This window comes from Falco biarmicus, chromosome 2 (genome assembly GCF_023638135.1).
Source record: "Falco biarmicus isolate bFalBia1 chromosome 2, bFalBia1.pri, whole genome shotgun sequence".
Taxonomy (NCBI): Eukaryota; Metazoa; Chordata; class Aves; order Falconiformes; family Falconidae; genus Falco; species Falco biarmicus.
Window position 1 is genome coordinate 23,202,586 of NC_079289.1, and position 26,435 is coordinate 23,229,020.

A 26,435-nucleotide genomic window follows, 5' to 3' on the forward strand; every position below is an offset into this window, starting at 1 on the left:
TCACCGTGACCGGCACAGGTAGCCGGACCCTCCGCCGGGCTCCGCCAGCGCCTGCGGCAGACGCTGCGATGCGGACCGCGGCTCCGCGGCCGTCGGGGCTCCGCGGCGGGGGCTCCGCAGCGCGCAGGGCTGCGCTCGCCTGCCCGACGGGTGGGGGCAAGCCCGGAGATGCGTCAGAAAATCCGCGGGTGATCTCCGGGAAGAGCGCAGAGGCAGATTAGGCTGCGAGCCGAGAGCGGGACGTGTTTTGGGAGGCAGGTCTGGTCCCAGCGACATTTCTCTTTAGGGACGAGCTCCTGCCTCCCTTCCACCTCTTCTACAAGCTCGGACCCTTCCTCGGAGAGAAGCAATTTCCCTGCAGCAGAAGCTCCCGGCCCGGTGCGGCTCTCTGCATTTTTTTTCTCTGCAGACCTGGCTTTACATCCCAGCAGAGGTGGGGGGCCAGCCGGCCCCCGAGGCGCTGCGGTGCCTTTTTCCAGGTGACATTTTTGGGCCCGAGCCCGGCGTGCAAAAGAGCCTGGCTCCTCCGGGCTGGAGCGGGGCGAGGGGGCTGGCCGGGGGCTTCCCTGCGGGGAGCCGGGCAACCAGGGCTCTGCCACCCGCCGTCCCGGAGCCAGCCCGCCTTCCCTGCAGCCGCTGCCCGCCTGTCGCCAGAAACATCTGCCTTGTCGCGACAACGGCGACAGTGGGTATTTTGTACAAGGGAAACGAGCTGTTCAGGCGGCCACCTCGAAGAGGGTCGGAAATTCAGCTGAGTGGGGGAAAAAAAATCACGCTCAAACGAGAAACAGAAAATAGCGGGTGGAAGGAAGCAGGAGCCGATGGGGTTTGCTGTGGGACAGGAGGATCGTCCTCCCCCCCTCGACGGGGAGGCTCCGGACCTGCCCCCGGCAGCTGCAACCCCTCCAGCATCCTTCGAGGACCGCCACAGTCCCTGCCGCGCTGCTGGTCCGGGAGAGCCACGGGAGGGGGAAGAGAAGGAGGAGGGTCTGTGCCCCCCTGGCTAGAGAATGATCCCAGTCCCTCGGTTGAAAGCGAGGGGGAAGAAACGAAGTTAACTTGCCACAGCTCTTTGGGGTTTTCCATTTTACATGAGACTTTAAACAATAAGGTGGAGACTTGAGCCGAAGACGTAATTCGCCTATTGCTTTTCTTTCCTTTGGGGGCATTAAGATGTGTGTGCAAACATGGACATTTCTGGTCATTTATTCCTGCAAGTTGCCTGAGAAATTTATCATCCAAACCTGTATATCCTTATTCATCAAAACGCAGTCAATGAGTGAGAACTTTACCAATGATTATACGAGCAAAATTCAAATAAAACTGTTCTGCTTAAGAAGCAAAGCACCGTATTAATTAAAGTAACATTTCTCAAACTTTTTTGGGTCATAAACCCATTTTTAAACCTCAGCTTTTCTCATCAATATTTATTAGCATCAACCTGTCACTAGTAACACGCAGTGGAACAATTTCTGTGTACTTTTCACAAGGTCTGGCACTGAAATTGCACTATGGGAGCTACTATAAAAATAGATCCAGCTGCAGATATTGTGCTAAGATTCATACAGTGCATTGCCCTGGGTAAACAGCATATCCAGTGGCTGAAATTTTGCCTGTCCTTTCTCTAGTATAACATGTTCGGTTTCGATTTTTTCCATGCTCTGCTGTGAAAACGGAGAAGTTGCAGAACTGATACGAATTGTTTGACCACGGTGCCAAGGTATTTTTATGAGTGGACGTAGAATCAGACCTGCATGGTTTAGTTCTAATGAATGAAGTATTTTTCTTCAAAGAATTGACGTAGTTAATGGGTTTAGCACTTTTACATTTTTTTTCTTTCCTTTTTCATCCTTTTTACAACCACATAAATGGGAAAATTAGCATTACCTGAATCAAGACAGCTTTGGGACCTTGTAAAGGTAAAGGTTCACGGTAACCTTCACCTGGCAGAGCAGCCAGCCCTGCACTGTGCTGGGGAAAGGCAAGGCTGACATGGAGACTTATAAGGCTGCTAGAGTTCTTGTGCCATGTCATTTCACCAAGAACAGTTGTCCAGACTTTTTTGTTGTAAATTTTTCCTAGGAGATACAGTCACTTATGAAATAGTTCATAATTTATATTTAATCACCTTTAACCTTAGGCTAGGGTTAGGGTTTCCACAAGACATTCTAAAAATCCTGGCTTTTAAAACTAGGCAAGAGATTAAAAGCATGATATATCTTTTTATTTCCTTCTCAGGCAATATTCAAGTCACTTAGACATGTATGGGAGAGGTGTGTGCTCAAGAATCATATGAATTCAGTGTTAATTATTTTAAAGGAAAGCTGAGCAAGATTCAGGGTGATTTTTCTCTCCCTTCGGGCAGCTGGCACAGGCATCCACAGCACCAGAAACTATGGAGACATCGGTTCTACCTATAGCTCCAGGGAAAGACAGTGAGGCTGCAGGTCTTGATGCAGCTTTGCACAGGCAACACCTTTACTGCTCCTGCTTTGCTCAGGTACATCCCCTGGTACTGCAGCAAAAGCTTCCTTCTCTGCTTCTGCACCACCGAGATACTGACTGTTATTACATGAAGGACCACGAGGCAGGGAATGTTTAACGCTGCCTTCTTTCTCCAAGCAGGGCTGAGCATCGAATGTGAACAGTGCACAGCTAAGCAAACCCTGGCCAGGAGCTGGGAGCTGCTGTCACACGCAGGCCAGATCCTGCTCCAAAATGATGGTTGGTTTGCTGCTGTCAGAAAAGCTGCATCCAGCAGCCCCTCTTGGGGCTGTGCTACCACCACGCTTTGGCTGAGGCTGGGGCAGAGAAACAGGAGCTCATGCACACCCTGTGCTAACCCTGCTTTACCTCCCATGTACAAGACTATGTCCCAGAACCCTGCAGTGCTGACCATATGAAAGGTAGGCTTGGGAGTCTGTGCTTGCCTCCATCATTAAAAACCCATATATTTGCCTGAAAATCCCTTCAGGTATGAAAAATTATGCCCATAAATCAATTCCGAAAGCAGTGATTTAACCTAAAGTGTGAAAGTCTTTCCAGTCTGACACTGAAGCCTGCTACCTCCCACGCTGTGGTTGCTGCTGCTGCCATGACCACAGCCGAGGAGAGATGTTGCAGGCTGAGAGAAGAAACGTTGCTCTGGAAGGTTTCAGTGCTTTGAAGTGCAACCAGGGATGGAATGACAGCCCTGCAATGACCAGCAAAGCAGGGTCTGTCAGGCTGGACAATGCACCTTACAATCCAGCCTCCACATGGGGCAGAGTTGGCTGGGACTTAAGCGTTATGTTTAGAGTCTTACTTTGGAAATAGAAAAATGTCATTGGGATCCCTTCACTCTTGATGATTTATAGGGTTATTCTTATGAGAGGTTTTCCTATAAGTGTAGGGAACCCACGCACACACGTGGCTTCCAATAATCTGTGACTTTGAAAGGCAGTTCCCTTCCTGCTTTCTTCTACCCCGGACAAGGATAAGAATGACCATATCTTCAAGGATATTTTTATAGCAGTCAGGAACGTGTCTGGTTTAGCACCTAGGGAGGACAATGAAATGTGGAAAATCTGCAGTGTCCATTTTAGTAGTGAATACTACCTACTTTCACTTATCTACTACTTAATTCCATTTACCATTTATCCTCATTGCTGCTGCCCACTGGCTTCCAGCACCCTTTACAGTACCTTTCTGTGCACCTTGCAAGCACTGATGTGCCCCAGCAGCACTTTAGCTGTGAGCACAAAGAATGATGGAGCAAAGAAGTAAGTGCATGGAGGGAAGGCTTCTCCTAGTCTCTGCCTTTCTCTGTCACTTCTCCTCCTACCACTTGTCCTGATATGCAGTTCCTCTGTTCCCCAGTGCTTCTGGGATCACAACACGGGGACAAATAAAACACAGAGAAAATGAGCTGAGTCCTTCTCTTTCCCGAGCATACCTTGGTGATGAGTCAGGCCTGGCCAGCTTCGTTCATGGAGCAGGTAAACCAAACACATGGCTCCTCTACTATTAGGCCTAGTGCACTTGCTGCCTTGTATCAGGGCTTGTTCCAGGAACTGTTTGCTTCCAGCTGTAGCACCGCTGGAAGGAGGAAAGGCTGCAGTTGTGCTGCCTCTGACCGAGGTAACTTTAGGAGGAACCCCATGTCCACAGGAGCCTTGATGCCTGGCTCCATACACCAGGATCCACTGGACAGAAGAGGCAGGTGCCTTGGAAAACAGCCATATTCTTCACTGATGACCCAAAAATTGGGAAGGAAGAAACTTGAAAGATGAGGGTGAGCTGGACCAACAGCTAAGAACAGAAGCGTCTCAAGCAGGTGTAGAGCATCCCACTTGGAAAGCATTGGCAAAGAGAGGGTTTCTAGGCTTCATTTCATGGCAGAGCTGATCTAGCTATGATGAGCTGGTGCCAGTGGCAGCTTTATGTCCTCCCTGTTCTTTGACCCAGAACCAGGGGGAGAAAAGCATCTGCTCAAAGAAGCCTTGGCACAGTATGCTTAAGATTAAAGAGTAAAACACTTTTAGCAGGCTTGGAAAGCAAAGGGTATGATGGTTGTGTCTCCACTTGCAGGGCTAGACTTGATAGTGGAGACTGGAAAAGAGCTGTCTCCATGAGTGACTCGTAGCATGCTGGTATTTTGTTTGAGCAGAGGCCATGTGTGCCATTATATATTTAGCTGTGCCTGTTTTGGACATTCCCTGCAGACCTCAAAGTACTGAGCAGAGGCAGGCAGTGTTTAATGACTTCACCGGCATAAGAAGAAGCCAGAACCAGGAAAGGGAGCTCCCTTCAGAGAGAACAGAGGGCACCCACAAAACCATGCCAGGAGACCAAGCTGTCTCAGGACCAGAGTGGAGCTAGGGGAGGCATACCAGCTCCTGGACTGCACAGAGACCTGTGTTTGAACACCACTTCCCTTGGCCCAAATCCTTCTCCAGAGAAAAGCAAACAGTTACCTGCTGGGAGCCTTAGCTGGGTGCGGCATCGCAGGGCTCCAGAGTCATGTTTGGAACTCAGCCCTTCCTGGAGAGGAGCTTGTACCTCTCTGTAGCAAGCGGTAGTGAAGCTACTGGCTTTTCACTACACTTCAGCACAACTTTTCAGGTTCCCCCTGCTTCAAAATATGTGTCTCTCACTCCCTACCAAGCTTCCAGCAGTGAAAGCTGATCTGTCATCTGGTATGCCCTCTCTCCTTTTCTGCTGCTAACCCTTTGTTGGTGAGTCAGTATTTGGCTAAGGGTGAGACTGTGTGAGGTGACATTGCTCAAGATAAGCCAGCAAAATAGCAAGTCCTGGGTTTTTTAGTCCACTCTGTAAGCTGAATTTTTATCCCAAGAATGAAAATTACCAGAGAAGGGGAAAAGGGGGAACTCCCTTTACTTTTAAGGCATCAAATCCTTTGCTCTGGAATGGATGTGGTAAAACTAGTTGTGACAGTCACAGCTGGTTCCTGAAGTTGTGATTGGAAACCTGCTCATAGCTTCACCCTCTGTTGCCACATCATTGATGGTTTGGTCATATTCATCCCACAGACCTTATTGAGACAGTTTCACTTCAGATAGGAAGAGGTACATCTGATGGCAGGTGTGCAAGACAGCATTTTGAGCTGTGCATGAGATTAAGTGGGCATAAAGGCAGAGAAAAGGACCATAACATGTAGAGCCACATGATCCTTACATGGGAATGAAAGGGATTTCCTAGAAGCATCCCCAAAGGAGCAAAAAGAGAACTGAAACTGGAACCACTGAGGTTTCCACTCTATCCTTCTGCCCAAAGCAGGATCACTCCAGACATGTTGCTCTGTCTTCTTCGCTAAGGCCACACATTCACAAAACCACAGATTTCCCAATCTTCTTCTGTTCCAGTGCATCTTTATTCCTACTATGAGTGCATTTTCCTAACATCCAACCAGTCTCTGTTGCAGTTATAGCTTATGGTTTCTTGTCCTCTGAGCAAGGAGAAGACAGCATATTTCCCTTCTCTTTAAATCAGCATCCCAAGAAGCCAAAGGATAAGATGAATTTTCTAAGCAACTTGTGGCTTATCAGAGACTTATTAAAGACGTGGCAAGAACAGTTTCCCAAGAGCTCAAAAAGCAGAAACTGGAGAGGGTGGGCCTACAGGGCAAGTAGAGGAACAGTGGTGAGAGGCAACACTGTCAACGGCTGGACAGGCAGAAGGATGAGGTGGCACTGAAAACAGGAGGGGTCAGAAGAGGTGCAAGTGAAGGCTGAAGCTATTTGGTTTGTTATGGGAAGAAGCCAGAGGGAGACATTGATGGAGAAGGGTGAAGAAAAGGTAACTGATGTAGTGCCAAGACCTTAACAACTACAGGATTATGACGCCAATGAGCTTATTAGCTGGGAATGCCGTTCTGCTTCTAGGAAACAAGTCATGATATAGAAACCAGGTACTTTGTGTGTTTTACTTAGCTGTTAATTGCAGCTTGCACGTTTCCTGTGGAAGCCTAATCCCCCCCCCGCCCCTCCCCGTGATGTGATGGAGTTTGCTTACCCATCTCCATGTTCCTCCTGGCCCTTACACTAAGGGAAAGTGTTAGGATTCCAGCAGAGATTTGCATTTCTTGCAGTTTCTCTGCACTAGTGATTATCACTGTTAGATGCAGGGTTTGTTCCAACTGTGCCTGGTTGGAAATTTGTCCCTGTACAAATCAGGTACACACAGCTTGCCCAGGGCTCTAAATAAAGCTATTTTTGGCAAAACATCTCATAGACCTGCCCCACAGTTCCTGGGAAAAATCATCCCAATTGGTTTAGATGCAGGCACTGGAAATTGTAAAGAGAACCGCAGAGATGTGGGAGATAAAAATCCATTTGGGGTGGCAGATTTATGTCCTGTTCCAGCTAAGTTCCTTTTGCTCCTATGCCTGCTTTTATCCCATCCTTTCAACTTGGCCCTGAGAAGTGAGGTAAGCCACACACCAGCGCTGCTCATGGAAGATTTGAAAAATCCTGCCCTCCCAGAGGAGTCCCAGCAATTAGATGACAGAGGGCTGGGAGCAGTGATAGCTTGCTGGAAAATCTTAGTGTCCACGCTTCTGCTCCCGATGTGGTCACTAGATATGTCAGGGCTTCATTCTTCACTGGCTATAAACCTGCAAACACCGGGGAGAGGCGGGGGGAGGGGGGAAGAGCAGGGACAGGGTGGCTCAGACGGGGGAGAGCTTTTACAAGTTAAGGTCAGGACGAAGGAAGAGACAAGCTGACACCTGCAGGCCATGACAGCATCAAGCTGGGGAAGTGAGACCGAGGGAGATGTGGGGTTTCTTCTGCATGCTTGTGTGATGCTAGCCTGGCTCTGTGCCTGGTTATGGAGCCAGGACTGGGAGATGGAGGAGGATGCAGCATGAGCTAAAAGCCAGCCAGAGGGAGAGCAACTGGAGAGACAGCACTTCCCTCCATGGCACAGGGAAGGAGCTGGGACTGGGAGCCAGGAAGGTGGCAGAGGAGAAGAGGCACAATTTGCTTTCAAGCCCTCTCTCTCCTTCAGGGCTGCACGGAATGAAGCATGGGCAGAAAGCAGTGATGCAGCTGGAGTAACTGTCAGGCAAGGGCAGAGTTGGGGAGCAGCAATGGATGGGAAGGAGCCAGAAAGCCATCACATCCCAGTCTGTGCATCCAGTGGCATGTCACGTTAGTCTGAAGTGCTAGTGCTTACCTGACAGCCTGTGAAGTGCTTGGAGGGCACTCCCATTCCTCTAAGCCCTCCTAACTCCTCTGCTGGATGTTAGTCATGTTTCTGGCCCAGGGAGACTTCTGCTTAGGGACAAACCCATAAGAGGTAAAAAAAGATGTGTTGGAAGCCTCAGGTACCTTCAGAGCTCCTTGTGGAAAGTGAGGTCAGGGAAGAGGGATGTTTGCTGTGCAGCCTTGAGTTTCCTCCACTGGTGCAGCCTCTGTGTGGGGATTCTGAAAGAGGGAAATGTTGCAACTTCAGCATGCAGGAGTGGGTCTCAAGTCCATGTGTATGAGAAGAAAATGAACTGCCCAATCCTTGCGAGTCCTGTTTTCCAAGCATTTGTGTATATAACCATGATGCTGCACTTCTGACATTTCTTTTTATATTTGGCTTTACAAAGAATCATAGGGCTTATCCTGTATTGCAGAGTGCTGTGAAAAAAACCAAAGGCATTTCTCTGAGGAGTTTATATTTAAATTTGGCCATAAGAGCAGACTGAGAGGAAATACAGTAAGTTTTAGAAACAAGGACATGGCTGCAAGGAGAACTGTCCTGTGCCTGTTGTGGGAGGGCTGCAATGACAAGAAGAAATGTGGATGGACCAGATGCCTTGAGACCCTTCTTTACAGCGAGACAAGTGAGGAACAGTGAAAAGAGTCAGAAGAAATTGCCTCGAGAGGCTGTAAGAGTCTCCCCACTAGACAGTTTGAAAAGCAGATTAGGCGCAGCCCTGTCAGCAATGTCATGACTACAGTCAGTGTAACCAAGGAAAAGGGGCTTGGATGAAGTGAGCCCTTGAAAGTGCTCCAGTTCTATTTTTGAGGAGTCCCTTTGCCATCGCCTTCACTTCCCCTCACCAGTACTGTCCTGTTTGAAACTGGGGTAATACATTTATTTAGTTAGGGCATGTACTAGTTCAGCCCTCTCCTCACTGTCAGTCCCTTGCCTTGCCCTGCTGAAGAACTTCCTTGCCTTGCTTAAGTTTCCTTATGAGGCTCAACACACCTTGGCTGTTGGCCACCTTTGTTTCCCTGATGACACTTCAGCAGATACCCTCCCTTGGCCCGTAATCTCCACATCTTCTGCCATCTCTTACACGGTCCCTGCTGCATCCCAATATGCTCTCTGAAGCCATCATTTACCCAGTGTAGAGAGGCGTCCTGGACGAAATGGGGCTAAGGGGAATTTGATGAAAGAGAGCCTTCAGGCAGGCAGAGACTGTTCCAAGTGAGGGCATGGCAGAGGCGTAAAGCCAAGATCCAGCAAAGGAGGTCTAGGCCATGGTCCAAAGTTAACTGCAGCCAACGGGAGTGATTTGAATGGGATTTGGATCAGACTCTTGGAGGGCAGCTGTGAAGGAGTATACCAGGGCTATAACGTGTGAGGAGATCTGAGGATAGGAAAGTGAGGAGGAGGAGGGATTTATTCAGCCATTCAAGCATGGTTTATGTAGGACGTATAATGGCTTTCTTTAGTGCCACCAGGGCTCTCCAGATGGTGCCACAGACATCTGCAGGTTCTGCTCCATGGGGTTGTGTTTTACATGACAGCAACAGCTGATGTACTGCAACGGCAATAAGTATTTGAAAAAGGAAAAAACCAAATAAACAAAAAAAAATCCCAAAACTGCAGAGGAAGGGGGACAAGTGGAATTGTACTTGGTGCTGCTGTGCTGCTCGGTGGGAAATGGATGCTGAGCAGTTTCAAAACTCCTCCTGTTGATCCCTGGTGGCACAAGCCCGGGGAAGGGAGGGTGGGTGTGCCAACGGGGGCGACTCCTCTCGCGATCAAGGCAACGATGCGGCCCCGAGGAGGTCCCGTGTTCCTGCCAGCTCTGATCCCTGCTGCTCCCTTCTGCAGGAGGGATGCCCATGACAGTGATCCAGCGGCGCACGCTGGGGCTGGCAGAACGCAACCGGGGCCCGTGAGATCCCCTTGCGGAGAGCACCGCTGCCTGCGCCCCGAGCCCGGAGCGGGCGGGGCCGCACCGCCGCGCAACGAGACCCTCGCCGCGCCCGGGCCGCCACCGCCACCGCCACCGCCGGCCGCCTCCCGCGGCGACACTGCCACCTGCCGGCCGCACCGCCACACCGCGGCCCGGCCGGGCCCGCGCTGCCCCGCTGGTAACCAGCGGTCCCGGGCGGCCTGGCTGTCTTTTACTTCCTCCCTCCCTCCCTCCCTCCCTCCCTTTCCTTCTTCTTCCTTTCTTCCTCTCTTCCTTTCTCCCTTCCTGTCTTTCTCTTTTTCTTTCTTTCTTTCTTCCTTCCTTCCTTTCTCTCTTTCTTCCTGCTTTCCTTCCTTTATTGATTTATTTCTTTCTTCCTTCCTCACTTCCTGCCTTTCCTCCTTTTCTTTCTTTCCCTCTCTTGCTACCTTCCTTTCTTCTTTCCTTTCTTTCTTTCTACCTTCCTTCCTTTCCTTCTTTCTTTCTTCCTTCCTTTCTTTCTTCCTTTCCTCCTTCCTTCCCTCCTTCCTTTCCTTTCTTTCCTTCTTTATTTCTTTCTACCTTCCTTTCCTTTCTTTCCTTCTTCCCTCCTTCCTTCCTTTCTTTCCTTTCTTATTCCTTCCTCTCTTCCTTCCTTTCCTTCTTTCTTCCTTTATTTCTTTTTTCCTTTCTTCCTTTCTTCCTTCTTTTCTTCCTTTCCTCCCTTCCTTTCCTTCTTTCCTTCTTTCTTTCCTCCTTCCTTTTCTTCCTTTCTTCCCTCCTCCCTTCCTTTCCTTTCTTTCCTTCTTTCTTTCTTCCTTCTTTTCTTCCTTTCTTCCCTCCTTCCTTCCTTTCCTTTCTTTCCTTCTTTCTTTCCTCCTTCCTTCTTTTCTTCCTTTCTTCCCTCCTTCCTTCCTTTCCTTTCTTTCCTTCTTTCTTTCTTCCTTCCTTCCTTTCCTTTCTACTTCCTTCCCTTCCCTTTCTTCCCTTTCCTTTCTTCTTTCTTTCCTCTTTCCTTCATTCCTTCCTCTCTCTTTCTGTCACTCAGACCCCCCTGACTTACTGCCCAGAACCCACCCACCGGGCAGCTGCAGAGCAGTAGTGTCTCTGCAGGGGGAGAAGTGAAGGAGGCAGGCAAATGGCAAAGCAGAAGAGGGCTGGGCAATGCAGGCAGCGAGCAGAAGGTATTTGCTGAGCAGCGCAGGGACCACAGCTGGATTTTGCTGCAGATTGGAAGTGGCCAGCTGTGGTCCCAGACCTTCCTGATGCAAAAAGCACAGGCTCCTGGAGTGTGGCCCAAGCCCATTCCAGCCCCACAGCACAGAGAAGCTGCAACGAGAACAGTTTTGGCTATGAAGAAGCATGTAGCAATTCTGCTGGAAGCCCTTGCTTCTCACGTTGCTCTTGGTCAGTGTGCCAGCAGGTTGGAGTTGGCAGACGTGTGATGGCAGCTGTCCTCATCCTGCCAATTTAGACCCACCAACTCCACAGGCTCAGTTCTGGGCAACTTCTCGGCAATTACAGCAGAAATCAGTACTATAAGTTCAGCACAGATGGAGCGTCTACCCCAGTTCTGCTGCTTTTGCCTTCCTGCTGAGGAAGTAAACACAAAGGAGTAGATCTCCTGGAACATATGAGTAAGTGTGTTCACATCTCCAGGTATCCAGCACTTCTTTCAAAAGCATGAGAAGGAATGCATTTCCTGAACTGCCTTATGTGACTTCTGACATTCCATCTACACCCATAAGTTGAGCATACACCAGACAACTCCTCAGCGCTGAGGCCAGCTGTCACCAAATGGCCCATATGCAGATAACTTCACCTGTTACCCTCTAGGACAGGCTGGTTGCACCCAAACTGTGTCCCAGGAACAGTCCCTTGCTTGTACTAACTCTCAAACCATGCCCAGGAGTTCCTTGGGCAACCAAGGGCTGGCTGTGGATCATATACTATGCATTTACCAACCCAGCTGGTTAAGCTGCAGTGCCCAGGAATATTTCCTGGCACTTTTGAACTTATTAGGACACATGTAGGAATCCACCCTGACCTTTGCTTCTGTGGCTTATCAAGTGGGCATCTTGATGGCAGCAAGGAAGATTTCTGTCATCTCAGCAGGTTCTGGATGACTTCAGAAAATTTCCATGAGAGTGAAAAGATGCCACAACATTGACCTCGACTCTGTGAGACAAGTACTCTGCTCTCGAGTTTTGATGCCGCAGAGTGCCAGAGCAGTGAGCAGCTGGGAGCCAGCCCGAGAGCCTCTAAACCAGGACTGACTTGAATGGGAAGAGCACTGCTGTAGGGATCTGAGCACGTGCTGACTTGGGAGAAAGTAGTGTCTCATGTCTTTCATAAAATGATATACTCACAAAAGAAAAATATACTGAGCGAGATTAACCATCAGGACTGTTGCTTGAAACATTTAAAGTCAGATAAAACCACATCGCTGATTCCTCCAGCATGAATCATCGGTTTGTGCTGACGTGCTCTTAACAGTTCACACCAGCCCTTGCTTTTCCCTGGGCTGTCAGGAAGGGAGCCGTGGGCTAAGCAGGCTGGGTGGCCACAGAAGGGAGTGGCATTGTGGCCCACGGTGAGGGACCTCTCTGCAAAGCAGCAGTGGCTGCTGGGCTGTCACTCTCTTTTTTTGGTGGGATCTGCAGGCTGCTGTGGTGCATTGACTTATGTCCCTCTCAGCAGAGTCTCCCTTTGCTCTGGACTTCAGAGCAAATCACAGACTGGTCAGGGCTTCCCACTGACCAGAGGGACCTCATGGGGCACAGGCAGCTGCCAGGTCAGAGCAAGTGGCACTACTGCCTGGGCTGCTGCCTGCATGAGCTGGGCCTGGGCTCCATCTCGGCAGGGAGGCAGCAAGTAGCTGAGGGAAGGGGAGCTGGGCATCCCCCTGCCCCCAGGGACACTTGACATTGCAGCCCCAGCTCTTCCCTTTCCTGCAGCAGAAGTGGCCTCACTTGTGGTATTTGAGACAGGAAAATTCCCTCTTGCCTTTTGTTTTTCATTCTACACTTGAATTTTGCTGTCTCATGCGTAAGGGGCTGGCACCAGGATACTGGTGAGATGGCAGCTCCCGGCCCATGGAGGAGATAGGATCACTTCCCTAGGCCAAGAGGGAAGGAGGTGGGTTTTCAGGTGCCCGTGGCAAGATACCTGGGGAGGGATGTGCATGGGAGGAGGCTGAATCCCCCCAGCCCCTGGACCACCATGGACTTCGCTGGGGCTGCTGAGCCCTCGCTGGGGCTGCTGAGCCCTCGCTGTGTCAGCCCTGGCTGCCCCTGCTCAGGCAGCTGCTTTCATTGGACCAATGTCGAGGCTGGTTTTTGAGGCTGTTTTTTTTTCACCCCCGTTCAGGTGCATGAGCCCACAGGCAAAGAGATAACATAGGGCATGTTTTACTGGCAGGAGCCGTCGGCAGAGGCCAAGCCTCTGAGGATGGAAAACACCTTTGAAGCCACAATGGGAGCTTGGAGAGGGAGTGACTGAGAAAGAGAGGTCCAAACGGTTGCTCTGGCTTTGGAAGAGCAAGGTGTTGTTACTGGGAACAGAAAAAGGATCACATTTCTAGATTGAAGACCTGGAGGAAGAAATACACCTCTGATAAGAGAAAGTCGTTTCTTCTTCTGAGTCACTACATTCCTGGGAGTAGTTGTGCAAGATGTTTTTAGAGACCCCTTTTCAGCTCACTGTGGTTACCTCTACATCTACAGATGCACATAAGCATCTTGATGAAGATCAAAGATGATCTAAAAAATGACCATTATCACCAGAGAAACAATATACTGCACTTACTATATATGAAAAATGAGTAGTTTGATTGCTTCCTATTATTGGAATTTATGATTCAAAAAGAAGCACATTTTTACTTTAAACTAGAATAACAATTATTTGGTATTGCTGATAGGAAGTGATTCTCACTGAGAGCTAATGTAAATCCCATCTCATGTTCTTAAATTCTACAAATAAAAATGACAACAACAAAAAAATCCCTAGATTAGATGAGGACTGGAACTTCCCTAAAATGTAGTTGAAAGCTTGGGTTATCTTTAAAATTACTGCAATAGTTAACTGTTACACTGTCACAGCACTCTCCAAACTAGCCAGCTGCAACAAGGTCTTTTACCATCTCATACCAACATACTCTTCATGCCAGCCCCTCTGCTGCCTTCTCCTAGTCTCTCCTCTTCCAGGGCATGTGTTCTCTCTCTGCTTCCTCCTCTCCCTTCCTCAGCTCCTCTCCCTTCCTCAGCTCCTCTCCCTTCCTCAGCTCCTCTCCCTTCCTCAGCTCCTCTCCCTTCCTTGGCTGCCCAACCCCTCAACAGAACCAGCCACAGCTGCACCTTATCTACATCAGCCAACCCACCGCCCCTGAAGCCAGCCCACAGTTGTATATTATCAATGCTAATTAACCCAGCTTCGTTCCTCTACATTACACAGCTCTTTATATCGCTCCTGACAATCTCCATGAGAGGTATTGGCTTATTTTTAAACTGTGGAAAAAGGAAGAAGCATTTTGGATGCTAGTGCCTCTTCACTACTGCTTGATGTAGGAGCTTAAATGCCTTTGGAGGCTCAGGTAGCCTCTGGTGTCCATGTCTTGCCTGTCTTCCACTCAAGATGCCTAAATGCAGAATTGTGATCTTAAAAATCCTGAGACCCACCTGATCAAGAAGGTTGGTGTTCTACAAGGCCTTGCTTACAAGCAAGCCCTTGCTGGAAGCCCTAACTGGCCTTTCTGTACTCGGGGAGGCAAGGGACTAAGCAAGTCTTGTAGCCCTGAGAGATTTTGCTGTCTGCATGGCCAGACCATGGCATGGAAAAATTAGACCACAAGCAATCTCGGTTTCCAGGGCTGAAAGCTCGTCTTATTTACCTGTAGAGGAAGGGACATTCTGCAGTGAGGAGCATCCCTTTCCAAAGAATGCTGCAGATAAGGCAGCTTTTCTGTCACAAAGGTCTTCAGCTTTATGCAAGCTATCTGGAGGATGGGCTGTGACTCTGTGGAAAGCAGCAGGGCGTATCAGGGGAACAGGATCTGACTCAAAAGCAAAACTACATGAGCTTGCGACAGCTGCCAAAAAATAGCTGGCTGACTAAGAGAAGAAGAATGCTGAGAACAGGAAAGGTCCATGTGCTCTTTTTGGCTTGTTCTTTTCTTTTGCAAGAGCAGTACACAAGGGCTTTGTTTCCAACCCTGCCTGTTACAGCTGGGTACCGGAGTGTCAGGAGGCAGATAGTGAATCCAGACATTACATGTGACATCTGTCTAGATGCTTTCAGTCCAGCTCAAGTGCTAGGGATCAGCAGGTTGGAAATGAGCAGTTAGAAGTTTAAATTAAAGGAGGGTAGATTTAGATTAGATATAAGGAAGAAATTTTTTTACAGTGAGGGTGGTGAAACATTGGAACAGGTTGCCCTGAGAGGTGGTAGATGCCACATCCCTGGGAATATTCAAGGCCAGGTTGGATGGTGCTGAGCATCCTGGTCTTGTGGAAGATGGACCTGCTCATTGCAAGGGGGTTGAACTAGATGATCTTTGAAGGTCCCTTCCGATCCAAACTATTCTGTGATTCTATGAAATACGCAAGACCTTTAAGAAAGGGAATGATGCACTTTTAATGATTTGAGGACTTGAATCAAAACCTCTACCTTGACCAATATGTCAGATATTACATTAGATAGTTTATCTATTATAGATAGATAGGTTACATTAGATTTTGCGTTAGGCTAAATTTTATTATAATCAGAGAAAATTAGAAACAAGAGGAAAATTATTCCTGTTACCTGCCAATGGTTAATTGGACTGCGGCCTGCTGAATGCCACAGATCTCTATCTAGACATCCCCGAGAACATGAAATGAGAATCATCCTTGAGTTTTCATCCTCTCTTTTCCCGTATTTCCCATACTTCAAAAACATCTGAAGGGGATCCAGTGGGTGTTGTCCCAAAATAGATGGTACTTCACTTCAGAAATACAGGGCTAGAAAGGGATTCCCCAGTCTCTGACTCCAGTTTCCTGGCAACAAACTATTTGTTTTAGTGAATAGCTCAAATTTTTCCTGCCCCTTTGCAAGCGAGTGTCTGTCCCTGTCTCTCAAAGAAGGTAAGTTTGACTTCTGAAAGTGCCAAAAACTAAGAATGGAATTGCAGACATTGCAGAAGATGATACATTAACTAGAAGAAACTGCCTGTGTTCACCTGAGCCACAGTGTGGCTGAACATGCAGGTGAGAAGGAAGCAGCCCCTCCTCGTCAGCAAGGAGAGGGACAATGTCCTGCTCCACCAAGGAGCTCAGCTAGGGCAAAGCCCAGAGGGCTGCTGAGGCTTCCAGGAGAGTTTGGCCCCATCTGTCCCCAGAGGTTCCTGACACTTCTCTGCTATGGCTTTCCCCCAGTAACCAGAGCTGTTTTGCTAGGGAGCTTCCTAGCATCCATCTCCCTGGCACTTGTCCTCTACTGCACCAGACCACCCATCCCATGACCTCTCATGCCAAGGTGGCCTTGTTTTCTCACTGAGCTACCTGTGCAGCTGGACGTGCCTTCAGAAGACTTGTGTTCTGCTGACTTTCCTCACCGTTTACAAGCTGTTTGCTCCTGGAAGGCCTCCAGCACTGCTTCCCTGGCATCAACTCAACTTTTGCTTTCAGCTGTAACTGCTCTACATTTCAGCACATAGCTCCATTACCCAGGTGGGACTGAAGGAAAGTATTTGGTCATGAATTTTGGCTACGAAGCATTTAATCCAGCAGAGCTGTGCCAACAGAATTGTAAACTCTGTGATTTCCTCTTCCACTCCAGTCACTGATGGAGAGGCAAAGAGAAACCCACAGCCTCACACAGCCCTCTGGAGCCAGGATTTAAGTCACCCATAGGAACCCCTGGCTCAGTTCCTGAAGGATGGGCTCTGCCCTCTCTCAGTCGCCTGGGATGCGTGCTTCCAGCCACTGCTTCACCCACAGATGGAAATGACCTGCCTCACAGAAGCCACTCATGTAGGCAAAAAGCAGGGGGAGAGGGTGGCGTCTGAAGTTGTTACTTACTGCTGATATAAGTTTTGAGGGGTTTTTTTACTTTTTAAAAAACTTACTGTCTTCATATTGCAGATCCAGAGTGCTCAGCTATCAGGCTGAGGATCTATAATGTGCCCCTAGAAGATACTCAAGATCAGAGAAAGCAGACATTTGCTTTACATGTTATCCACACCCTCTGTCTAAGGACCTTACTGTTTACCCACGTTGGGCTGTGACACATAGGGTCACTTCGTGTCCAAAACTCAGAGAGCTTTCTTGAGAAACTTTTCTCTTTAGCTAAGACCTAAGCCAAAAGAAGGGTTCCTAAGTGCTTGTTGTTGCATAGTGACAGGAGCAGGAAAATCTATCAAGAGAAGGAGTGCAGGGAACTGCCACCCTGCTATTTTGGGGCCAAACCTGATTTCCTGGATTTTACCCAGCCTGGACAGAGGGTCTCCAAGGACACCCACTGCAGCCCCTGCCAGGCAAGCAAGGTGCAGTGGCTCTGACCCATTGTACCCTACCAGACTGGCTTGGCTCGCTGCTGTGGGGAGCTCTGGGAGGGATAAAAACACCTGTAGGTTGTGCAGGGGTCACCACAACCAGCTCACCTCTCCCAAATGGTGCTTTTGGTTCGTTGTTGTGGTCCAGCCACTGGACTGATCCAGATGCCTGCAAATATCTCCCTGAATAAACAAGATACCCAGTTTGTGCCTTTTTACACTTCTCCATGGTGCATGAGGAATATAAAGCAAGCTGGAAGGTTGGTGGTTTATTTGTTTGGGGATGGGAGGGGGGAAATGTTTAAAACTGGGTGTGGATATAGTTTGCTTGATTGTTTCCTTTTTACACGAAGAAATTTAAGCTCTGCATTGCCATCGTCAAGAATCTGAGGAGAGCTCAGAAAATGAACATTCACTAGCAAAGAGGGGAAGAGACCTGGAATCGGGGTGTTTAAAATGTGTGGGGTTTGTTTACATGTCTCTAATGAACTTTTTGGAGACAGGAAACTTTTGTGGACATCAAACAGTTCACTTCACTGTGGGCAACTCTCTTTCTCAAAAGTCCTACAGGCAAGAAAGAGAAATTTTGCTATTTTCAGTGTTAAAACCAACGAGGAGCACACTTTCGAGGGGTTACAGGAACTGTCCCCAAAGTTGCCATGCCTGGGCCACTGCCAGGGGTGTCTGTGTGCCACCATTGTGGTGAGGAGTCCCGGGCTCTGAGAGTCCTGTGCCAACCCTGCCCCATGGCATGGAGAAATGCCAGCAAAACCACGCCAAGCAGCACCTCTTATACCCCCCAGATCCTCTGTGATTAATTTACTTATTGATGGTCTTTCATAACTCCGTGGTCATCTTTTTTCGCACTGCCATTAATTATTCCTGGAAGCAAATAAAAGGGCCCACTGATATCTCTCCCTCCCTCTCACTGCAGCCAGCTTTTCCTTAGGGAGAAAAAAGTTGGGCTCGTTTGCAGTGGGACAATGCCGACTTTTGAACCTCTAACCACTAAACAAACAAACCTTGCGCTCTGCTCCACAATCCAAACAGGGTTTATTGACAGGCGTATCGCAGCAACGCGTAGCAGCTCAGGCAGCTGTGGGGTGGGCCGGGGATCAATGCTGCGGGGGTGGCCCCGGGCACCACAGGGCATCCTCGAAGTGATGGCACCACCCGGGGCTGCCCACATCTTGGCTGCTGGCATGGCCACTGTTCCCTCGAGAGCCCTCATGCCCTTCTGGGGAGAGCACAGAGGGAAGAGTGGGTTGTGGTGCCTACAAAAACCCTTTTAACTTGGCCGCCCCTGCTGCAGCTGCTCTCCTCTGGTTTACAGCTGGTGCTGCAGAGCCAAGCCCCTCAGTTCGGTGCTGCTTAGCTTTAGGTGTCCCCAGGGAAGCAGCTTCTCCAGAAAGATCCAAGGACCTAGCAAAGAAGGATGGATCTGACTCCTGCCTCCCTCTGGTCCAGCGTGAACCATGGACATGGGACCCAGCAGGACATGGTGTGCGTCAAGCCCACGTGCAATGAGCGTAACTGCTTGGGAGCTGCACCCATGCCTCCTGGCCAGACCCACTTCAGCAACTGCACCAGACAGAAAATTAAGCAGGTTCCCTGCACTGGAGGTGCTGCCTGTAGCCATGGTCTTCCCGCAGGCTCAGGAGCCCTGGATCAGGTTTGCACAGCCACACATCTGCTGTCAGCCTGTCAGCCAGCAGCCAGCCCCTGGCCCAGCAAGCCATGGAGCTACATGTGGCCAAAATGGCGCATGGAGGCTTTGGGGCTGTGCTCACCATTTCTGGTGCTCACCAAGCTCTTCCAGGCAGAGAGAGCTACCTTGTCTGTGGAGGCAGGCCCTGGCAAACCGATTCTCCCCACACAATCCTGCAGATCCTGCTGATATTTGGGTTTGGCTTTCAGCAAAAACATGAGAAAAGAGTCAGCAAGCAAAACCAAAAGTAAAAGCAAGCAAATGGAATATCCTAAATAAATTTGACCAGAAAACCAGAACACCATGGGGCCAAATGCTAGGAAAGTCAGAAACCCAGATAATGTCTTTGGGGCTGGACAGTGCTCCCATCCCTGGCGAGGCCCAGGCCCACATGAGCTGGCCCCATGCACACCCCAGGGCGCTGGTGGCACGGCCTCGCTTCCCCGTGGGGTTTCTTTCCAGCCATAAGTAGAAGTACACATGGCAAATGGCGAACAGACAGGTGATTTGGCCAAATCAGCTGGACTTCCCTTGTTTTCATCTCTGACTAGGTGAGTCCTTTAGCATCTCTTCCTGGTCCCCACCACCTAGTCAGCATGTGGAAATGAGTCACAACCTGTGCAAGATGGGCTCTGGTACAGCACAGGGCTCTTCCAAGGATTCTGCTCCTGGTGGGTGAAGCCTACGTAAAGCTGATCAAACAAGGAGACCTTGGAAAACTAACTGGAAACAACCTTGAAACAAGGTAAAAACTGTAAGGGGGTGAGAAACAGCACATAATTTAACAGATGGGACACTGCACACACAAGCAAGGCTCCCGCACTCCAGCATGACAGGACACCTTTTTCAGAGGAGACTTCATTCTTCTAATTTTTTCTGTACTGCAACTAATAATCTGGCTGGATGACTGTCAGCACCAGATTTATGGGCTCTTTTACAAGTGTCTAACATTAAGCAATTCACTTCTGAACGTTTAAACAGTGCCTTATCTTGTCTGCTCTGGCCCTTAGGGCAGGATGAACATTTTGCATATTCCTGGTTACAAGAAGAAAATAAAATAAAATATAAAATAAAATAAAAAAATGTCCTTTAATTATTTTTTCTTGTTAAAATTCGTTGTTAGCCCAACAATATTCTAGGGTCTTTCGGACCGATCCCTGAGATTCACCGGGGGTTGACTGGAGGCAGTGCCCCCCTTTTATCTAACAAAATCCAGGGTAAAAAAACCACACCCAAACATAATAATAATAATATTAATAAAGCGATGGCCACGCTTCCCCTGGACGACGAGACACTTACACTGTACATCTGTACACACGGCCGGCCCCGCGGGCGGTGTAGTGCATAGGCGGGGGGGGACCGCTCCCACCGTGCCCCCCCGCCCGGCCCGGCCCGCCGCGCCGCCCCCTCCAGCAGTCCCTGCGCCGCGGTCCCCGGCCGCTGTCACTGCGGGCGGGCGCGCCAGCCCGGCGGCGGCCGCCCCCGCAGTGGGACCCTGCAGCGGGGCGCCGGGGCTGAGGGGCTCCGCGCCGCAGGGCTGCGCCTGCTGCAGCTTCTTCTTGTTGATCTTCCTCTCCTTCGCCCGCCTGTTCTGGAACCAGATTTTCACCTGCAGGGGGGGAGCGAAGGGGAGTGAGGAGGCCGTTTCCTCGGGGACGCCCTCCCTTCCCAGGGGGCCCGCGCATCCCGGCTCCCGCGCATCCCGGCCCCCTGCGCATCCCGGCCCCGCGTGAGTGGCGTGGGGACCACCACTGGTGGGACAGACCTGTCTCTCCGACAGCCCCAGGCTGGAGGCCAGCTCCGCTTTCCTCCTGATGGTGATGTAGCGGCTGTAGTGAAACTCCTTCTCCAGCTCCAGCCGCTGGTGGTCGGTGTACACGACGCGGTACTTGTCTTTCGTCCTGGTTTTAACTGCGGAGAAGAAAACCGGGATTGGGAAAGGTGAAGCCGAAGGGCCTGGGGTGGAGCGCAGCACTCCTCCCGGCGGCTGCGGGGCGAGCAGGATCGGACCTCCCCGGCTTCCTCCTCGCCGCTCCCTGCTCGGGGCTCTACTGAGCCCAGCAGACAGAGGGGAGAGAAGCAGTTCCACAGTTCCCCGGGGACATGGGGCAGAAATCCCAGGCGTGCCGGCTGTAAGGGCGAGCCAGGGGCGGGCTGCCACCCCCTGCCCCGCCACCCCCACGTTGCGCTTGGGACACCTTTGTTGTGCACTTGCTGTTGGCTTTGGGTTTGTTTTACCTTCCTTAACGAGAACAAATTGTTTTACCTTCCTTAACGAGAACAAACTTTTTACAAAGAAGAGGGGAAAGGAGAAGAAAGAAAAGCCCCGTTCGGGGCACGGCGGCTGTGTTTCTAAACGAGAAACACTGATCTAAGGGCGAGAACCGGCAGCGGCCGTCGGGGGCCCGTCGGGGCGCCCGCTCCAGCTGCCCCCGCTTCTGACCCGGCATCGGGGCAGCGACTAAAGCGATTTCTCAGATACCCTGGAAGTGCGATGTGCAACTTTAGCGCTAAAAAAACCCACACATCCCCAAAAAAACAACCAACAAACAAACAAACAAACAAAAACCACCGAAAAAACAATGCCAACGAAACCCGAAGGCGAACGGCAGCGAGCGGTGGACGGGCGTGCATCGCCGCAGCCGGTGACCTCCTTTCTCCCGAGGGTTTCTTGTTTAACTGGTTGTGTCCCCGGCCCTCCCGTTCCCCAGGGAGCCAAGGCGGGGAGCCTCTGCCCTCAAGGTGCTTAATGGCTAGCAGGCTGACTTTGTTCAGGTAAACTCTCGCAAACCACAACAAAAGCACCCTGTAAAGATACAAGCCTGATCAGAGAAAACTCCCCAGAGCTAGTGAATAGGGAACACAATCCCAAACAATGCAGGACAAGGCGATCTTATCAAAGAAAAACCCTTCTCAAAGCCTTAATGACAGCCACATTCTGTTTGAATTACCACTACTGAACAAATGGCGGCAGGCGCTTTCATCCCCCCAGCCCTGCACATTAACATAAACACTGGCTCCAAAGGCAGAATTTGAATGGAGACAAGGGACCGGCCACCACCGCACAAGCCCAAACTGTGGGAACACCACGGGCTGCTGTGGGAAGCGCGACGGGCCTGGGAGAGCTCCACCGCCACCGCCACCCGGGGCGTAGCCGGTGCCAGCGGCCCGCACCGGGGCACCGGGGCTGCTGGCACCGGGGCTTCCCCCGAGGCGCGGCGGCCGCGGGTGAGGCCGGGACCCCCACCCCGCGCCGCCGGGGAGCCCCGCCGGCCCTGCCGGCCGTGGCGCGGGGCAGGGGATGAGAGAGGAACACCAGAAGTCGTTATTTACTGCGGAAGTCGCCACCCTGTTTTTTTGCCCCACTATATATAATTCTAAAAAAAAAAAAAAAAGAAAAAAGAAAAAATCGGCGGCAACAGCCGTGGAAGGCGTATTCCGAAGTGGGGGGACACGCATCTCCCCTGGCAGATGCAGGGGGGAAATAAAAGAGAGGGGCTGCGAGTGTATTAACATCACAAGGGAGCGCGGCGCCGGCCACGGCCCGGCCCGTCCAGGTGCCGGCCTCCCGCCGCCGGGGCACCGGGGGGGGGGGGGGGGGGGAACGCCCTCGCACCTCCCGGCCCCACCGGCACGGCCCGGAGGGCACGGCCCGCGGGGGTCGGCGGGCAGCCGCTCGGGAGGCCTGGCCGCAGGGAGACCTTAATCAAGAGTAGGCGCTCAGTGACTCAGAAACAAATGCGGGGCGACACCGGCCGATGATTTATATGGCTATAATTGGTTATAAAAATCTTCTGAGTGGCTATAAGCGGAGGCGCGGAGCAGCGGCAGGAAGGGCGAGCTCTCGGCATGCGGGCCGTGCCGCCCTGCCCCGCCGAAGCGCGCCCCGGGCACCGGCCCGCCGCGGCCGGCAGCGGCTGCTCCCCGGCGGAGAGCGGCGCCCGGCGCTGCCCGGGGCCGTACCCAGGGCTAAGCCCGGCAGCCCCCGCGGTGCCGAGGCCCGTCCCTCGATCGGGTTTGTTTGGGGCCGGTGCCCGCCCGGCCGCCGCGCTGCCCGACGCACGGGGAGCCGGCGGCGCCCCGGCGGAGCGGTCGGCGGGGCAGCCCCTCGCCCGCCCCCGGCCCGCGCTTACCCTGGCTGCTGAGCGGGGGCTGCGCCGGCTTCCTCATCCACTCGCAGAGGCCGCGGCGCTGCCCGCCGGGGGAGAGCGGCTCGGGGGCGGCGGCGGCGGCGCTGGCGGCGTTGACGGGCTGCATGACCCCGGCGGAGCAGTGGGGCGCGGGGCCGGCGTGGTGGTGGGCGTGCGGGTGGTGGTGGTGGTAGTCGGCGGGGCTGTAGGCCATGGCGGCGGCGGGGGAACCGCCGTTGAGGCCGTGGACGGCGCCGGCGGCCGGCGGCGCCCCTTGTCCGTAGGCGCCCCAGTCGTCGCGGAGCGGGGCGGCGTAGGGCGCGGGCCAGGCCGGGCCGGGGGACTGGGCGCTGTCGAGGTTCACATGGTAGCCGCCGTAGTCCGCGTACTGCGGGGCGCCCACGAAGTTCTGCGCCGCCAGGTTGAGCCCCCCCGAGTGTCGCACCGGGCCGGGGTACATGGGCCCGTCCTTCTCCAGGAGGTAGCTCACGTACATGCTGGAGGGGCCCCGGCGGCGGCTCTCCGCATGCTGCTCGGGGCTCTCGCAGCGGCGCGCCTGCTGCCTGGGGCCGGGCTGCCCGGGGCGGGGAGGGGGCAGGCGGAGGGGCCGCGGCCCCGCGCTGCGCTCCGCGCTCCCGGCTCCCGGTCCGAATCCAATGGCCGGCAGCACTTACATGATTAACGATTGTTTACAAGGCTCTATTAGTAATGGCCCAGACACACCAAAGGCAGGTGACGTGGAGAGGCGCTGGGTATATAGCTACTACCCCTAAAAGACGATTTGCATTTAAAAAGATAAGGAGAGGGCAGCGACCTGATCACAGCTAAATATTCAAGCCTTTATTGTTTAAGAGCTTCCTCCTTCCATTGCAACCTGGTGCACTTTAACCTCCAATCACAGGTTCAAAGGATGAAATCAAGAGACTTGCAAAAGACAGAGAGGGAGATCTAAGGGCGAGGGTGGGAATATGGGAGCCGTGTATCGCGGCCGATCTGTAGGCAGCACTTTAACCAGCTCTTCTCCGTGCTTGGGGCTGGGGGGGGGGGGGGGGGGGGGGGGGAGGAAGGGGCGGAGGAGGAGGGAGTTTTGATTAAAAATCCACAAACCCATTTTGTCGTGGTTGTTCTAAGAAACAAACCCCACCGCAACGGCCTACTGCTTTTTCTAACGCACTTCCCACCCGCTCCCGCTCCCACTCGGTCACGGGCGATGAAGGAGAGGTAAGAGGAGAAATTCCACCCCACCCCACCACCCCCCGAGGGCGCTGCCTCCTTCCCCCCAGCTTGTGCCTACAGAGCTTCGAGGTCAGGCGCTGCCCACCCTCCCCGTCCCAGCCTGGGCCCCGATGCCGGGAAGGGACGAGGACTGGGGGGTGCCTTCGCCTAAAGCACCCGCTGCCCTCTCGTACCCACCGCTGGAGCGAGGCCGCAGCATCTCGCCGCCCGCAGGGGCCTGGGCACCCAGCCAGGGGATGGTTCCCCACCACCACCACGGGGGAACCATCCACGTCCTCCCGGAGCCTGGTACCCCGGGGACGATTCCCTCCCTGCAGCGCGGCCGAGCCCACGGGGAACCCGGCGACTCGCCCCTCCACGCACACTCGGTTTTTCCCACCCCAACGCCTTGGAAACCCTCTGGAAATGCTGGCCCTGGAAGGGCGGCTCTCGGGCAAGCGGCTGCTGGCTCCCCCGGCCCAGCCAGCCCCCTTTGAAGAGGCGACCCCCTCTCAGCTTCCCCCCGCCGCTTTTATGCTTTAACTTTTCACCCTGAGCGGGGACAATGCGAGGCAACGTTTGCATATTTGCATCTTTTCCCATGACACAGCGAGGAAACCTTTCACCCGGCGAGAAAAAATGGAGGGGGACGGGAGCGTCCCCCCGTTTTCCCAGTACATTTGGCCCCGACGGCTCTTCCCGGGCGCTTGGGGCCGGTGCGGCTGGGTCCTGCCGGGTCTCCCCCACTGGCCCCGCGTGTCCCGGGTCTTACGTGAAGGGACCCGGTGGCCGTGTCCCAGGGATATTTTCCCTTCGCTTTCTCTTCGGTTCTGCAGAGTGTGTCCCCCCTGCCTCCCCCGGGCACTGAGACGTGGAGTTTTGCAGCGGAGGGCGGATTTCAGCTCTGCAGAGCCAGATCTCCCCGATCCGCACTCCCCGAAAAATCTCCCTCTCCTTCTCCCCATCGCACCGGGCCCTTTGGTGCTCAGCCTGGGGCTGCCGCGGGTCTGGGCTTTAACGCGAGTGGGAATAATTCAGCGACGTCTCCTAAAGTGTCCGGGAGGGTCCCGTGTCAGTCGCCCTGGGGGACCGGGGCGCTCAAGCGGGGAAGGACCGAGCATCGCTCCCGGGAAAGAGGGAAAGAGACCACGGGCGGTCCCCTCGGAGCCGCCGTGGGTACTCCGGCTGCAAGGAACGGGGTACCCCCACCCTGCACACAGCTGGCAGTGCAATGCCTGCGCCCACACCCGTCACTTGTCGTTCGCGGACTGTCGCTGCCGGCCGCGGTTGCGACCCTTCGATAAGAGCAGCACAACAGCAGGGATGCGGGGACGCCTGCCAGCCGCCTTCTCCGGAGGGGATTTCTCTCCCTGCTGCCCATTCCCACCATGACGCCTTACCCCCGCCCCGCCGGTGGGGTAACGGGGAGAGGGAGCGGGGCTCGCAGCCCCCCGCGCTCTCTGAGGTGGAGACTGAAATGTAATTCTGGAAAACAAATGCTGCGTCCCTTCAATGTAATCGCCTCTCCCGATAAGCACCGACACAGCCATCTAGGCGGATGTGAATTTGATGATGCCATAAACGGAGGAAGGGGCCATTAAAATGACAAAACTCTGAACATACTGTATTACAACGCACCAAAACCCTGACAAACGCCTAACTCGCCCGGTTCGGTGCCTAACGCTCCATCCATGAACCGTGGCAGGCAGGTGGCAGCGCTTTGGGGTGAGACACGACGCCAACCCGAGCTGGCGGGGCTGGGGGCGGGTGAGACCCCCGGGGCTCCGGCGGGGCAGCAGGACAAAGCTCCCGGGCAACACCGCCCCGAGCCCGCTCGGCTCCGCAGCGAGGGCGCCGCTCCGCTGTCCGCTGCGGGGCCGGCCCGGCTCTGCCTGGGCCCGTCGGACAGCCATCCCAGCCGCCCCCCCGAGCACCAGGGCTGTGCAAACCGGGCCCTGCCAGCTGTCCCCAGCCGGGGGGACGAAGCCCGCTTCCCCCGCGGAGAGGTGCCCCGCAGCACCCGCCGCCGCACGGCTGCCCCTCGCTCCCGGCCCGCGCAGCGACCTGCCCGGCTGCTGGGGCGGGGGGCGGCTCTGGACCTCTGGGACCCTCATGTCTTACAATAAGAGGGATCCCGGGCCGCGCACACCCCGAGTCTGCGTGCCTGGGTTCTGGTCGGTCTTCCCTTCGCTGCGACTGGGGCAGGGGTTGTCTTCCCTCCGGCCCTCCCCA

At 53.1% G+C, this 26,435-nt stretch overlaps 1 protein-coding gene across 1 annotated transcript; it reads right to left on the reverse strand.

Annotated features, from left to right (window-relative positions):
• Positions 1-23,702, reverse strand: CDX2 (caudal type homeobox 2). The gene is made up of 5 exons (XM_056327743.1): positions 22,992-23,702; positions 20,624-20,769; positions 20,306-20,467; positions 645-751; positions 1-193 (listed from the first exon to the last, which is right to left on the reverse strand). The coding sequence occupies exons 1-5, from the start codon at positions 23,482-23,484 to the stop codon at positions 1-3; spliced, it is 1,101 nt and encodes a 366-aa protein (XP_056183718.1). The 5' UTR covers positions 23,485-23,702.
• Between the last annotated feature and the right edge of the window lie 2,733 nt (positions 23,703-26,435).